General features: G+C 47.1%; 1 protein-coding gene across 1 annotated transcript; it reads right to left on the bottom strand.

Moving 5' to 3' along the window:
- Nucleotides 1-222: 222 nt before the first annotated feature.
- LOC135373931 (uncharacterized) lies at nucleotides 223-2,611 on the bottom strand. The gene is made up of 3 exons (XM_064606974.1): nucleotides 1,187-2,611; nucleotides 1,092-1,142; nucleotides 223-1,047 (listed from the first exon to the last, which is right to left on the bottom strand). Exons 1-3 carry the CDS (start codon nucleotides 2,609-2,611, stop codon nucleotides 223-225), a joined length of 2,301 nt encoding a protein of 766 aa, XP_064463044.1.
- Nucleotides 2,612-14,040: the final 11,429 nt, after the last annotated feature.

The raw sequence follows: 14,040 nt of genomic DNA, 5'->3' as shown, positions 1-14,040 counted from the left end.
TACTATTATTAATAATTACACACTACTACTACAATACAATACTGTTAATATTAATACACACTAATACACTAGTTAGAATGAGTTATAATGCACAAGATACAATGTATATATGGTTGCATGACTATGGGACTGTACATATATGACTACACAACTGTGACTATGTACACATGACGACCATATTCGTCACTGTGGCTATGTACATATGAGGTGGCCTTTATACATTTATGGAAGTGCACCAACGATGCTAACATACGCATCCTGAATGACAACGGAAGGGTGATCACGCCATCGACGCCAGAAGCCATCCTCCCCCAGCGCGAAGAGGACCTGCTGCAGGATGGCGACTACGCTAACTCTCAATTTCCGCACCAATAGGAAAACAGGGATGTTCCGCAGACGTTGTGCCACAGCTTTGCAGCGCGCTGCCCACAGAACCTGTGCCCCGCAAGCCGTTAAAAGTGCGCTAATCCGGTGGCAGGACTGTCGACGATGTAAGGGCACTGGGCATATGATGTTCGTATGCCGCCAAGAAATTCTTGCAATCCGACAGTCAAAAAGCACGTGGTAGTTCGTCTCGACACAATTGTCCGTCGGGGTCAAGTTCCATGTCTGAAGGCGGTCCCGCGTGGGATGGATGCCCCATGCAAAGTTCCACACCACGTCACGCAAGGGAGCAGGGAGCCACGAACCTATGGCTGACGCCCATCGAACTGTTCTAACCTGCTGAAGGCGTCCAATCCAGTTTGCGCTGACCTGCACTTCGCTCCATAAAACTGCTTGGGACATTCGTGATGGGGCACTCACGGACACAGAGAGAGACTCCAGTTTGCGACGATAAGCATGAACAGTAGCATGGAAACGCTGCGGAGATCGCGCCGCTGGGAATGATGGATCATATGCCTCTGGCAAAAGGTCTCGCGCTAATGGACCCATCCAGTACTTTAGGAGCACTTGCGTTGGCGATGGCTCACCACGAAGTATCTGCAGGACGGTGTTCAGGGCAATCCCTTTGCTCATCAGGCTCATGTCAGGTAGGGCCAGTCCACCCTGAGACAGAGGAAAACATAGCAGGGTACGAGCTAGTGGCCTACCTCGCCGCTTCCTCCAAAGGAAGGACAGAAGGGCAGTATGAGCAGGTATGACTACGGAATGAGGAGCAACTATAACGTGGCTCAGATGCCACAACCGGCCACAGAAGACACTCCGAGCCAGATATGCACGCTAGATAGGACAGCGCGTATGCATCAGAAGCTTTACACCTGGAGCAGAGATCTTGCAGTGCAGTCGTCCAGTTTGAGGTTGTAGGACCGTGACGATCGAACACAACACCTAATATTTTAAGGGATGTAGCGCACGAGAAGGGCAGTAACAAATAGGAAGCCCAATCTCCGAGAGGCATGAGCTTGGTCTTCCGATAGTTGAGTAACTCTCCCGAGATGACTGCATATGCATCATAGACGCGTAGGACCTCATCAACCGAACCAGCATCACGCAGTAGAACCGTAACGTCATCTGCGTAAGCAGCCACCTTCCACGTTCCAGAGATTGGAAGCGGGATGCCGTGAATGTGCGTGTCTGTATCGATGGCCCATAGAAGAGGGTCAATAACCAGTGTAAACAAGGCGGGAGAAAGAGGGCAGCCCTGTCGGACACGTCTGGTTACGGTGAACTCATCAGAGAAGCGGTGCAGCATGAAGATGCGGCTACGGTGGTGGTTGTACAGTCGTCTAATGACACCACAGATCCATGATGGAAACCCGTACGCCTGAAGCACAGCGAGCATGTACGCATGCTCGACACCATCAAAAGCTTTCGCCTGGTCGAGTGATAACAAGCAGCCCCGCGATGGCACAGACGTAGCCGTAGCATAACGCAGAATGTCGCGCAAACCAGAAAGAGTGCCATACATACTCCTACCTGGCACACCGCACGTTTGTGAAGAATGTATGACGGATGGCAAGACACTCTGGATTCGCTTGGCCAATATCGCGGTCAGGAACTTATAGTCACAGTTCAGGAGAGTAATGGGCCGCCAATTTTCTGGGTCAGCATGGTCACCGCTATTCTTGGGCAAAACAATTATGTGTCCAAAACCAAACGACTCTGGGAAGGGCTCTCCGCTTAGGCTCGTCTGAAGAACGCCAAGAAAGAACCGTCTGAGAAGAGGCCAGAACGTAACGTAAAACTCGACCGGCAGTCCATCAGGGCCGGGACTTGTTCCAGAAGCTGCAGTGGTCACCGCGGTGTCGAGCTCCTCAATAGTCAACGGCAGTTCGAGAGAGACCCGGTCCACATCGGAAAGCGTCAGCAGTCCATCAAGAAAGGAATCTGTACCGGCAACGTCCACTGGACAGCTTGTGTAGAGATTTCGAAAGAACTCCTCAAAGCCACGTATGACTTCACCCGGATATTCTGCTAAGGATCCATCACGACGGCGTAAGGAGTGCGGAGGACATTGGCTGCTGTGGGAGTGGCGAGTACTTTGGAGATACTGCACTACGCCGGGCCCGGCAAGACTTTGCGCTCTGAGGTGAGCTCTTCGCGCGGCGCCTGGAGGCGACCGAAGGAGGAGACGATAGCGCTCACGAAGGGACTCCAGGTATTCCTGCATTAGCGGCGTCAAATGAGCCCCCCTACGCACAATGTTAATCTTTGCAGAAAGCCGCTTCAGCTGCGCACTTCGGACCCGAGCACGCTGTTGACCTAACGATTGGAAAAGGGTACGTGCCCAACCCTTGAAGGCCTCCCAAGCCGTTGGAGAAGGAACAGACGTTGAGAGGTACTCTGCTATCCTTCATCATCGTGAAGCAGAGCTGTGTCCAACCTCCAGCGCACTGCCTGGCCAATTTGAAAGGACGTCGTGTTTATAGACAGCAGAGCCGCGCTGTGGTCACTCACACGGATACCAAATTGATTTGGGGATATCACCTGGCAGTCCAGAATAAATGGTCCGAAATGCGCGGGGACATAAAACCGGTCGAGACGACTTGAGGAATCAGCACGGGACCAAGTTGCTGAGTATGCAGTACCATGTACAGACGTCCACACATCCGCAAGGTTACGGCGCTCCAATAAACGACCTAGTTCGCGAGCACTCCACGTTGGCCGCCCTCGACCAGGCCCACGAACATCACGGTCAGAGTCCAGTACACAATTGAAGTCCCCGCCTAGTATTACGTCCGATGAAGGTGGGATGAAACTTGTGTGCAGGCTATCAAAGAAGGCGTTTGTTTCACCGGCGCGGGCTGGAGCGTAAATAGTTCACAAGTGTAAGCTTCTCGGCACCAACGAAAAATTCAAACCTCAGTACCCGCCCATCAGTGTCATGTCGTGCGAGACTATGTGGCAGCAAAGCCCTGTTGAACAGGACAACGCCAACCCCGCTTTGGTGGGCGGACCCAAAACTAAAAAATGCTTGGACATTGCACGCCTCCATGAAGCTTCGCACGTCGGAGAAACAAGAAAAGTGGGTTTCTTGTAGCAGAAGCAGATCGCACCGCATGCGGCGCGCGAACTGTATCACCTCAACTTGCTTTGCCCGCGAACGAAGTCCCTGTATATTGAGCGTCAATATGCGTAGCTCCATAAGAGAATGTAAGAAAAGCAGAAAAGTGACTCTGGCTTTCATTGTCAGGGTATTAAGTCATTTCAACATCTGCTATACATGTAACAGTCCTGGCTTTCTTGGTCTTCTTTCGCGAGGTACCCCCACTGTCGCCAGAGGATGCCTGACGGCCATGCTTCCCACCGGCTGCACAGCCGCCGCTGACAGAGTCACTCACTACCCCGACTTCATCTGAACCCTCGATGGAGTAGAGCGACGTCGAAGAGCCATTTGAGGAGAGGGCTATCCACTCATCGGTGACACCAGGGATTTCAGGAGGTATTTGCCGCCGAACTTGCCCACCTTCAGAGACTGGCACTGCAGGAAGGACAGGCTCGTTTGCCGTTGCGGGTGTAGGGGCGCGAGAAACTGCGTCGACAGCGTCCGCCGTAACTACCATGTCCACTGCAAACACATCTTCAGAGACGGGAGCAGACGTAGGCGATTGCACAACCACCATGTCCTCGGTAGACACATCTTCAGAGACACGAGCAGACACAGGCAGCCGCTCAACTACCACGTCCTCCGCAGACACAACTTGAGAGACGGGTGCAGACATTGGCGCCGGCGCATTTCCCGAGAACTCGCCCAGTGCCGGGAACTCCGCCATATACTGCACAGGAGGCTGAGGTAGCTTCGACACCGCTGTGGGAGCTGATGGCACACCTCTCGAACCGGGATGTTCACCTTTAGCCGCTGAAGAGTACGACCGTCGCATGACGCAATCAACAGTGGCATGACGCTGGCCGCACCGAAGACATGGAGCCTGGCAGCCAACAGTATAATGACCGAAAACGGCACATCTCTCACAACGAGGAACCCTGCAGTCACTGCGGATGTGACCTTCAGAGCCACACCGCCCGCAGACTTTCTTAATCCCTTTGTAGTCAACCAAAGCCCGGTCAGTTCCAACAGTAAGAAAATTGGGTACCGGTTTTTTCATCTCAAACTTGACGATACGAGTGCCGTTGCGGATAGTAGGGCAGTCCTTATAGACGGGAAAGGAGAATGCCGTCACTGTACCGTAGGGCGCCAGTGCACGAATTAGAACTTCATCTGGGACGAATTCAGGAAGTATAACGGTAAGGTACAGTATTCTCGCAGTTGAAACAGGAACCAGGGGAACTTCAACATCTCCGAAGACAACTCTGCTAGCTTCAAAAACCCATCTCGAGCACGCTGGTTCGTGACTGCTACTTGAAAATTCAATCCACCCTGGTGCTGGATGGAATGTACATGATCGTCTCCGACCAAATCACAAACAGCGTCAAGGACGCCATCTACAGAAACCCCATCGTGTACGGTGAAATCAAAGGCATGATCCTTGGGAGGCCTTACAGTACACAGAGTCGCAGGAACAACAGCCATTCCGGCGGACGTCATAGGAGAGCCCAGGGGCAGACCACAAGGAAGTCGAACCCCGGGAAATCTGTTAGGCTTAGCAGAGCTCAGTGAATTCGCGTCTAACCTAGCGAACAACTTCGTCTTCGGACGGCTTCGGAGCTTAAGTCGGAAATTAGCCTAGTAAAGGTCACTTTTTTACCCCACCAATGTGAAGAGCGTGTCTAATTTAGTCAAATTAATGATAATTGACAGGGATATTCAGGAGATATCCCATCGGAAAAAATAGCCGAACATCATGCTCTACGGAGGTCGCACAGAATAGCGCACGATGAATTTTTCAGCGCAATCTTTGTCAGTCCGACGAAAGGAGGTTGGAAACCCAGCCCTCCCCGACATCGCAGAAAGAGATAAAACAGGAACGGCTTATCACGTTCGACTTTCGCTGAGATAATGCTTTCCCTCTCCCAATTTTAGGAACTGTTACTTTTTCAACTATGACTCTGTGGGCTGGCTTCGGAACCTCCTTTCATCGCACTCAGAGCGATTGCGCTGAAAAAGTCATCGCGCGCTATGGTTCGGCTATTTTTTCCGATGGGATAGCTCGTGAATATCACTGCGAATTATCATGAATTTGAGTGAACTCGGCACGCTCTTCACATTGGTGGGGTAAAAAAGTGACCTTTACTTGGCAAATTTCCGAGTTCAGTTCGCAAATATTTACATAATTAAACTTGGAGTACATGACATTCACATTAGGAAGTGGCAGAAACCTAATAAGAAAAAAATGCTGTTGACCGCGTGATTCTAGGTGGCGTAGTTTTTTTTATTTTAATCCAATGACACGTTTTCTGGGACACCCTGTATGAGTCGTATTGATAGGTCTCGAGGGAATGGGTGATCACTGGTAGGCGCGTTCATTAACCCCTGGGGCGGATTACTGGCCATTGCATCGGTGCGTCGGCCTAACGTGGCAACGCCCACCGTCGGGCAAGCGCGTGCTGCCGACGCACGGTCTGAAGTGGTCAGTAAGGCCACCGTCGTCCGCTGGGTAAGTGAGCCTCGCCAGCGCGAGGAGCAATGACGCTACTCTCGATGGCAGACGCAAGTCTGTCAAGCAAAAAGCCTAAATTTGACGACATTAACTTACTTTGTATTTACCTCTAACAAATATAAATTTTGTTACCTCGTGGAAAGAAACCTTCTTGCACGTACTTCGCTCGATGAGCACGTAAGACACGAATCAGCTAATGCGAATGCAGTGCGGTATCGTCTGCTGCCGGGGGGGGGGGGGGGTAGTATATGTTTATTCACACGCTCGAAGGGAATCCTTTGGCCTCTACACATGTGTTGAGGATTAATTTCGGATTTTATTTTGACATCACATTGGTAGAAGACGACGACGCTCATCTGCGCACTATACGCCGCGTGGAAGATTGCTATACTGACGAGGATAAAGTTATTTGATGCACTTACGGCGTGTTTGCTGAGCTTGTCGAGTGATCTCCTCCTCCTTTTCAGTTGTACAACTAAACTAAGCAGTGATTCGGGTAACAGCTCAGGACGACACAGGCTGCTGAGGCATCCAGAGAGTTGCCGGCTACAACGAGCAGCCAAGCTCAAAATGTGCTGAGCGGAGGCAGATGTCGACGGAGGAGGAGGCAGGTGCCACCATCAGTATCGCACCAACTCCTTGAAGAACGAAGGAGAATGGTGGTGGAACAACAACGGCGGACCGCAGGAAGCATTGATCGCCTATGCCAAGTATACCCAATGAAAGAGTTACTAACAATACGGACAATAAAATATGTGCTGGCTCATTCCCGCAGGCACGGTATCCAATATCACAATATTTTGCGCACAAGCTTCTGCAGAAAAGGCATACAAATGAATAGCGCAAGTATTGCTAGATTCTTTTTTTTATTGCAGTGCCCAAATGTTTCAAAAAGAAAGAAATGTCATGTTTGTGCAAGACGAAGTTAATTTCTCATTGGTGGGTTACAAATACACGAACTCAGTTAATGCGGGTGCATAGCATTTCCTAGGTGGGAAACACTCGATGTCATGTTAGTATTTCCAGATACATCCTGTATGTATATACACGAGGCTTTGGACATTCGGAAGAAGGAAACAAACTGCTCTTCCGACAACGACGTGAAGACATCCTCGTTGACTTCACTGAAGCGGCTCCTTGGTCCTCTAGAAACGCGTACACAAGCGCCATTTTCAACGACGAACATCGCAGCGTTTTGCATCGACTGACCTCCTCGCCCAATGGCTACGAACGCCACACATCCGGCGATGGTGGCAGGCTGCGAGTAAGGTCACTTCTTCCTTCTGACGACGTCACGTGGAGCACGCGTAACTATGGAGACGACGCTGCGCTACGCACCGACAAATGGCCAGTAATCCGCTCCTGCGCTCGTGAATTTGTTCCGTGCGTGGTGGGCGGCGCGTTGGCGGAGGGCTGCACATACGCTTCCCGTCGTGCATTTTTCAACCTTGCGCCAACTTCTTTGGCGAGTTTCCGCGGAGCCGAGTTCCTTCGCGATCTTTTCTGGTGGCGCATGGGCGGTTTGCATGCAAGTGTGATCATGCACGCTGGCAATCCCGCCAAGTGATGCCACCATAGCACCTAGGCCGATTTCATTCGCACGTTTTCTGCCAGGTCCGACTTCACTCACGCACAAGATTTTTGCCGCTACGTGAGCTGTGCAGTGGCTGGTTTACATGCAAGTATAGTCATACACACTTGCAACCTCGCCAAGCGAGCCGCCATCGCACCTGGGCCAACTTCATTATCAATTTTTCTGACAGGCCATCCTGACTAGCATTTTTCTCTTCTACAAAAGCTGTGCAGTGGCCACTTCAGATGCAAGTTTAGACATCCAAGGACAGTCATACACAAAAGTACAAGTGGAAATATATTTATTAATGCCAATGGTGTAATGCCGACCTGTGAAAAGAAAAAAATCGGCTGACAAAATCATGAAACAGAAGAAATACAATAGAATTCACATTATAAAGAATATACTTACTTGTTACAGGTACAATGCAATAGCATTGAAGAGGTATCACATAGAAAGAACTGAACACATTTTTTAATTAATGGTAGTCACACACGTCTTCATATATATGAATCAGAATTAAAATGGAAATCCACATTTAATCAAAGATGATATTTTTGGTCACTACGATTATTATAAAAAGTCTAATATTTCTATACGCAAGCACCATCATTGTGATAGTGCAGTTATAATTTCAATTAAATTACAAGTTCTGATAGATGTAAGTAATTTCGAGCACAATAACACCAAGAACACATACAGTCCTCAGGATCTCCCCACAGTGTCATCGTGTCCGCGTCCTTCGATGTCCCCAGAGCGTCCTGAGAATGACACTCGCGGATTGTCCGTAAAGAGTCGTTCAGGTATGTCCTGTATCCGTTCCTAGGGGAAGGTAAAAGGACGGGAATATTACTTTATATTCAGTTCACCTGCTAAGACTCACCAAATACTGAGTGATAGATGTGTTTTGTTTTTCGGGCCAATCCTAAGGGTTGAATATCATTTTCCAGAAAGAGAAAAAGTCAGAAAACATTTTTCTATCACCAAAAAGGGTGACTGTCCACGACATGGAGCATTTATCATGGAAAAGGCAAACGCGCGATTCTGGAGCACTGTTTTTGACTTTCGAACGCCATAGCCCAATGCGTCAAACCAACAGCAGTAAAAACATGGACACGCTGAACTTGGACTTCGCTCTCAACAGAGAGAGTTGAGACTTCGAGCAGTTCCTGGCTTCAATATTGTTGTTTTTGTAATCGAGATAAACTCTGACAGCTCACCATTTGTGTTGAGTGTGAAGCTGGCAAGACTATAGAATTCACAGAAGGTCGCTTAGCAAGTAATAAGCAGTATCTGCTTTCCCTTCTGAAGGGAGCTTCGGTACCTTTCAAAGTGAATTTCTGGAACTTTGTCACTGGTATGCCTGGCAATGTTTTTTGTTGATCTATTATATTTCTCCTCTTGAATTTTATTGAGCCCTGCTCATTGTTCGTTGGGAAGAAAAAACAGGTAGACAATAGCGGCAGCTTATCAAGACATATAGACAATAATCAGTGAAACAGAATGTAGTGGTCTCTGACACAAACAAAAATGCCCGTATTCACCAGTCCCACTTGGCCACTGGTTTAGTGACGTCTGGTTTAAGTTGATCACGTGAGTACTTCGATCGCCAATCACGAACAACCACCCCGCTGGTCTAACCCGGCTACCGTGAGGCCGATGGCGGCCTCCATGAAGTTTGTGTGCACAACGCGTAGGCCTAATCTACGCTTCGCCGGAAATTTTTCGGCGAAATACAGGTAAGATTTTACTTGTAAAGCTACTAGAAGTGTTTGTAAGGCGAATGTTGTTGCACTCCAATCAATATGTGCTCTCAACGTCTCACTTCGTTCGCCGTTCACACGACGTAAAACCGGCGCCCTAGCGATGGTCTAACTCCCATGTATTTGCATAGGACTGATTTAAACTAGGGGTGGGGGTAGTTTAAAGCCGGTCTACCGCGGAGCAGCTGTGAATGAGCCTTTCGATCAACAACCCAAACATAGTTTTTGCTGGACGCTGTTTTCAAGTTTTCAAGTCGAAATTGCGCAAATTAAGCAAGAAGAACGTTGTGGAACAGGTGAGCGAAGTGAGTGAAGTGATAAACCCGCCAGTGAGTTAAAAGTTAACGATCGGTATGAAGTGAAATTTTGAAATCCGCTCTCCTAATTCAGGACCAACATCGTCAAAGTTAGTGATGTCAACATTGGCAGCTAGACACAAGTCACTTTCCAATCCAAAGCTGACAGGAGGTCGTGCACAAACAGCTGTTACCTCCACCAACAAAAACGACGCTGATTGTGCGTGGTACTTTTAATACAGCCCCTAGTGCATCTGTTATACACCACTAACAATAGTTCATGCTGTGCTGCCTTTACTGGTTCTGATTGATACATTTAACGACTTGCTGCACACTACAGTGATGGCCGGTACTTGCGAACGAGATTTATGTTCCTAGATTACTGTTAAGTGTTTCCTGTTAAAAATGCATCCATCATGTTTGTCTTCTAAACTACTTGTCACAAGAGGGAGGGGAGGTTCCATGGAGCAGTTATACCTCCATGTGCCTTACAGCTATACAGCGGAGTATGGTACATGTTACCCAGCATGTGAAGCCACAAATATCAAGCACGTAACTCGCCTTTGACATGCTATGAGTGACATTCCAAAATAGTAGCATTTTGAGCGTACCTGGAGTTATATGTTGGATGTCCCAGTGCATTAACAAGGTACAATATTTCAGATCTGACTCTGGAAAGGGCACCATATGGAGGAAGCTCTAGATCCCCTTGGAAGCCTGATTTGCTTGCCACAGGAAAGCACTATTGTGCTGTGTCATTATGAAAGAACTAATGTTTTTTGGAAATCACTATGAGCATGCTTCTTGGCACAATTTTGTGCTGGTGAGATCTGGCTATGCTTATCGGCTTCAATGCAGGGTGCTGCTGTATATGTCGACTGGGAGAAATTTTGACAAAAAAGCGTGTCTTTAGGATATCAGACTTGGTTATTCGATAGATATACAGGTACAAATATCCCGCAGAGGCATACAAGGAAATATTGTGAGCAGTGTTTTGTGTCGACGAATTTGTATGGACAAATGAGAGCCTTCACGGGGGCATATAAACACAACACTAGAGTGTCAAGCAGCCCATGTAGTCATGATGTCGATACCACTGTCAGGTGTGTGCAGATGCTGCGTGCAAAATTGTGAGCAGCTTTCACCTTGCCGGAGAAAATCCACAGAGAAGTGAAAGTCTCAAAATTTTATAAGGACGCACATGTAAGTACATGTGTAGCTAAAATGTGTGGTCTACCGCTTCCCGCACACCACACCAGACGGGGAGGGCAACAACCACCATTTCTGCAATGATGATGTACCGTAATATTAGAATTCAAGGTGACAGCTACTTGCTTTTATGCTCACATTTATCATCTGCTAACAGTAGATGTGGCTTTGTAGACTGCCACCGCAAGAGACAAAACACAAGGAACCTGGCTGCAGACTTTATCAAAGCAACATATTTCTGGGATGCGATTACTGCCAATACAAGCACATGACCATGATTCACACAGTGTTCCCCCTTCATTTGTGAGCAGCACTTTGTTTCTTTCCTTCCAAATTGTCTGTTATGGGCACAGCAGTGCCTGTACCTCATGCTCTTGAGTTGTTTCTTTGCTTTATATCAGTAAAACTTGTTACACATTTCCACAAGGATTATTATTATTAAGGGTATATCAAGTATTGGTTGTGAAGTACAGATGTTTGTCCCCATGCCACATGCTATGGAAAGAAGAAATATTTACTACATTGTGCATGGAGACACAACTCCAATGCATTGATAGTGCAACAGAGCGGAATTATATTGGGCAGTTTAGCATGAAAATCAGAACCACTAGCTCACACTCTTATTGGCACAGGAAGTACCAACACTGAACAGTTCAAATTACTGCTGTACATTGGACATGAAGACACATTGAGTTACACATTGAAAGTACATTGAGTACCGGAAATGCTGTCTGTTACACATGGAAGGACATGCCGGGTGTGTCTGAGCCCGTGCCAAGAGAACAGTAATACAATTACCAGTACCGTGAAATATATGTAGATCACAGGGACCTGTTGTTATTGGTAATGCTGTTTTTCGACCTTATACTGCGGCGCACAAATACATCGATCTGTCTGAAACACAGCTATGCTGAGGACAGTCACCACGTGGCAGATTGACATTTGTATCGTCTGTGCTAAATCATGATCACGTGATCTGAGAACACAGGCATCCTCATTTTTTTACAAGATTTCCTGGCAAATCTCACATGTTATGCATTGTTGACAGCTGTCATGACACTGATGTCATGACATGGTGGCGACACGGATGTTAGCGGCACTCCAGCTTTACACTGGTGTGATCTGTGCACTTGTTGTGTAGTCTCATATGCTGTAAGGCAAATCTTGAAGAATAGAAAAACACGTTCCTGTGTAATCAGGTCACAAGATTTATTATCTACATCTGCGTTCACATCCACATTTCAATCATGCCTGTATTTATCGTGAATGCCCAAATGCCTGTAATTTCGTTCAGTTGTGTCTGTCTTCAAGGTGCTCTAAATAGGTGAGTTCGAGCAATAAGTATAGAATAGTAGAAATTGTAGTAATAGTGCATGAACCAAACCAATGGCCACTTCTAATATACAGTTCACTTCACTGTACTTTCAATTATGATGCAAGGTCGTTCTCCTTAAACCAGTACAGGCACGTGCTAAGTGTGCACGGTTCTTCCTTTTTTGACACGTCCTGTATGTTACCTGATAGCAACAGGTACTCCAATTTTGTACTAGCTCACCTCTGCCTTGACTCACACTCCACCCCTAGATGTACACCAGTGAATGAAGGATGAACGCAATATGGGCATACTACCGTCACAAAATTCTGACATAATTAAAAGTTGTTATCAGCATCATTACAAATGATTCTAATATGTATGAATCTGTCACTCAAAAACCCACAGGAAAGAGTGCCTAGATGCTGTTACAAAGCAAGACACTACGGCACTCATTTACATTTCGAAAGATTGAAGCTTCCTTCCTTCACATCATCACCAGGAGAATATGTGGCGCCTCAAGCATACTAGTTTTACTGCATAACCGGCACAAAATGCCTGTGACATATGTTACACCTTCTTATTTAGTTTGTTTCAGGAAAGCAGTTCTTCAATGCAATACGTGAAGAAAACTAATTGTCGTACAGATATGTGGCTGGAACGTGACTAACCCCGCTTAAGTGCATGAAAAACATGTAACTGTAAGAGTAGAAACCATTGCTTCAGGAATATGGTGGTTGTGTATGCAGAATTTTTCCTTTCTTCTGAAGAGGAGTTTCGCACTACCTCTACCTCTGTTTCTTTTTGTAACCCTGCCCCCTCCCACTTTTTTTTTGTAATGCACCCTTATGGGTACATAAAGTTCAATAAAGTGTAATGAAATAACTATATGCCCTTCATGTGTGCCAACATAGATGTGTTTGCCCAAAATCTGTGAAACTGTTGTTGCTGTTGGGTGCTGTTAACTTGCAAACGATCCCCTCCTCCCCATACGTTACCTGTTAATTTCCAGAATACACCAGCTGAAGACATCGCATGTTCATTGCTGGCTATTGAAGTTAGGTGGTCAGCCATGCAAAAACATCTATGTTATTTTTCTGCATATTCAGCAATGTCCCACATTTCTGCTCCCAGACTTTGCAGCTACTACCCAAAGCTACTACCCAAACTACCCAAGCAGCACGCCAATATTGGTCCAATATTGCACCCATGTGGGCTGCCAAGATTGCCAATATTGGTCCAATATGGGCTGCCAATATTGGACCAATACCGGGAGTGCAACCAGGCTTCATATTGGACCAATATGGGCAGCCCATATTGGCAAGCCCATTTTGCGCCAATATTGCCAATATTTCTGTGATAACGACAACGGGGAGTTCGTGTAATAATAAAGCATTATGCTGTATAATATTCACCACTGATATTACCTTTGTCTGATTTTTGTTTTTTTATTTCTGCGGATCTAATTGATCCACGTTCAGATAACTGCAAAAAAAAGAAAAAAAAAAGAAACACGGCATTGCCCAAAAAAAGCGAAGAACAGGTGCTACGCCCGCCTTGCTGAAGGACACAAGCAGTCCCACGGAACTGCCAATGCCAAAGTTACCTCAGAAGCCCAGAAGCCGCTCCGTTACCTCAGAAGCCGCGAGTTACCACTCCGAGAATACAAAGCAGTGAAACACTTTCGTGACGGTGACGGACATATGCCAGAGCAATTTACACTGCTTGCAGCAACTTGAAATCACCTAACTTTACAAATAGCCATCTCTTCCTATCAAACATTGTGTTGTTTACTTGACCTGCCGCAATTTCGTTATCATTACAGCACCCAGCGATATTTTAGCCCTATGAAACATCCGTTCCGGCTGTCGCGCATGCGCATTAGTTG

This window comes from Ornithodoros turicata, unplaced genomic scaffold, assembly GCF_037126465.1.
Source record: "Ornithodoros turicata isolate Travis unplaced genomic scaffold, ASM3712646v1 Chromosome36, whole genome shotgun sequence".
Taxonomy (NCBI): domain Eukaryota; kingdom Metazoa; phylum Arthropoda; class Arachnida; order Ixodida; family Argasidae; genus Ornithodoros; species Ornithodoros turicata.
This window is presented reverse-complemented; position numbering and strand designations above follow the sequence as displayed.

Excerpts from the sequence above, each read along its gene's own strand:
- LOC135373931 (XM_064606974.1), bottom strand. The coding sequence starts at position 2,611 with ATGCAGGAATACCTGGAGTCCCTTCGTGAGCGCTATCGTCTCCTCCTT. Across the intron at positions 1,143-1,186 it reads CGGAGTGTCTTCTGTGGCCG|TCATACCTGCTCATACTGCC; the intron begins GTTGTGGCATCT and ends CTCATTCCGTAG. Across the intron at positions 1,048-1,091 it reads CCTTTGGAGGAAGCGGCGAG|GGTGGACTGGCCCTACCTGA; the intron begins GTAGGCCACTAG and ends CCTCTGTCTCAG.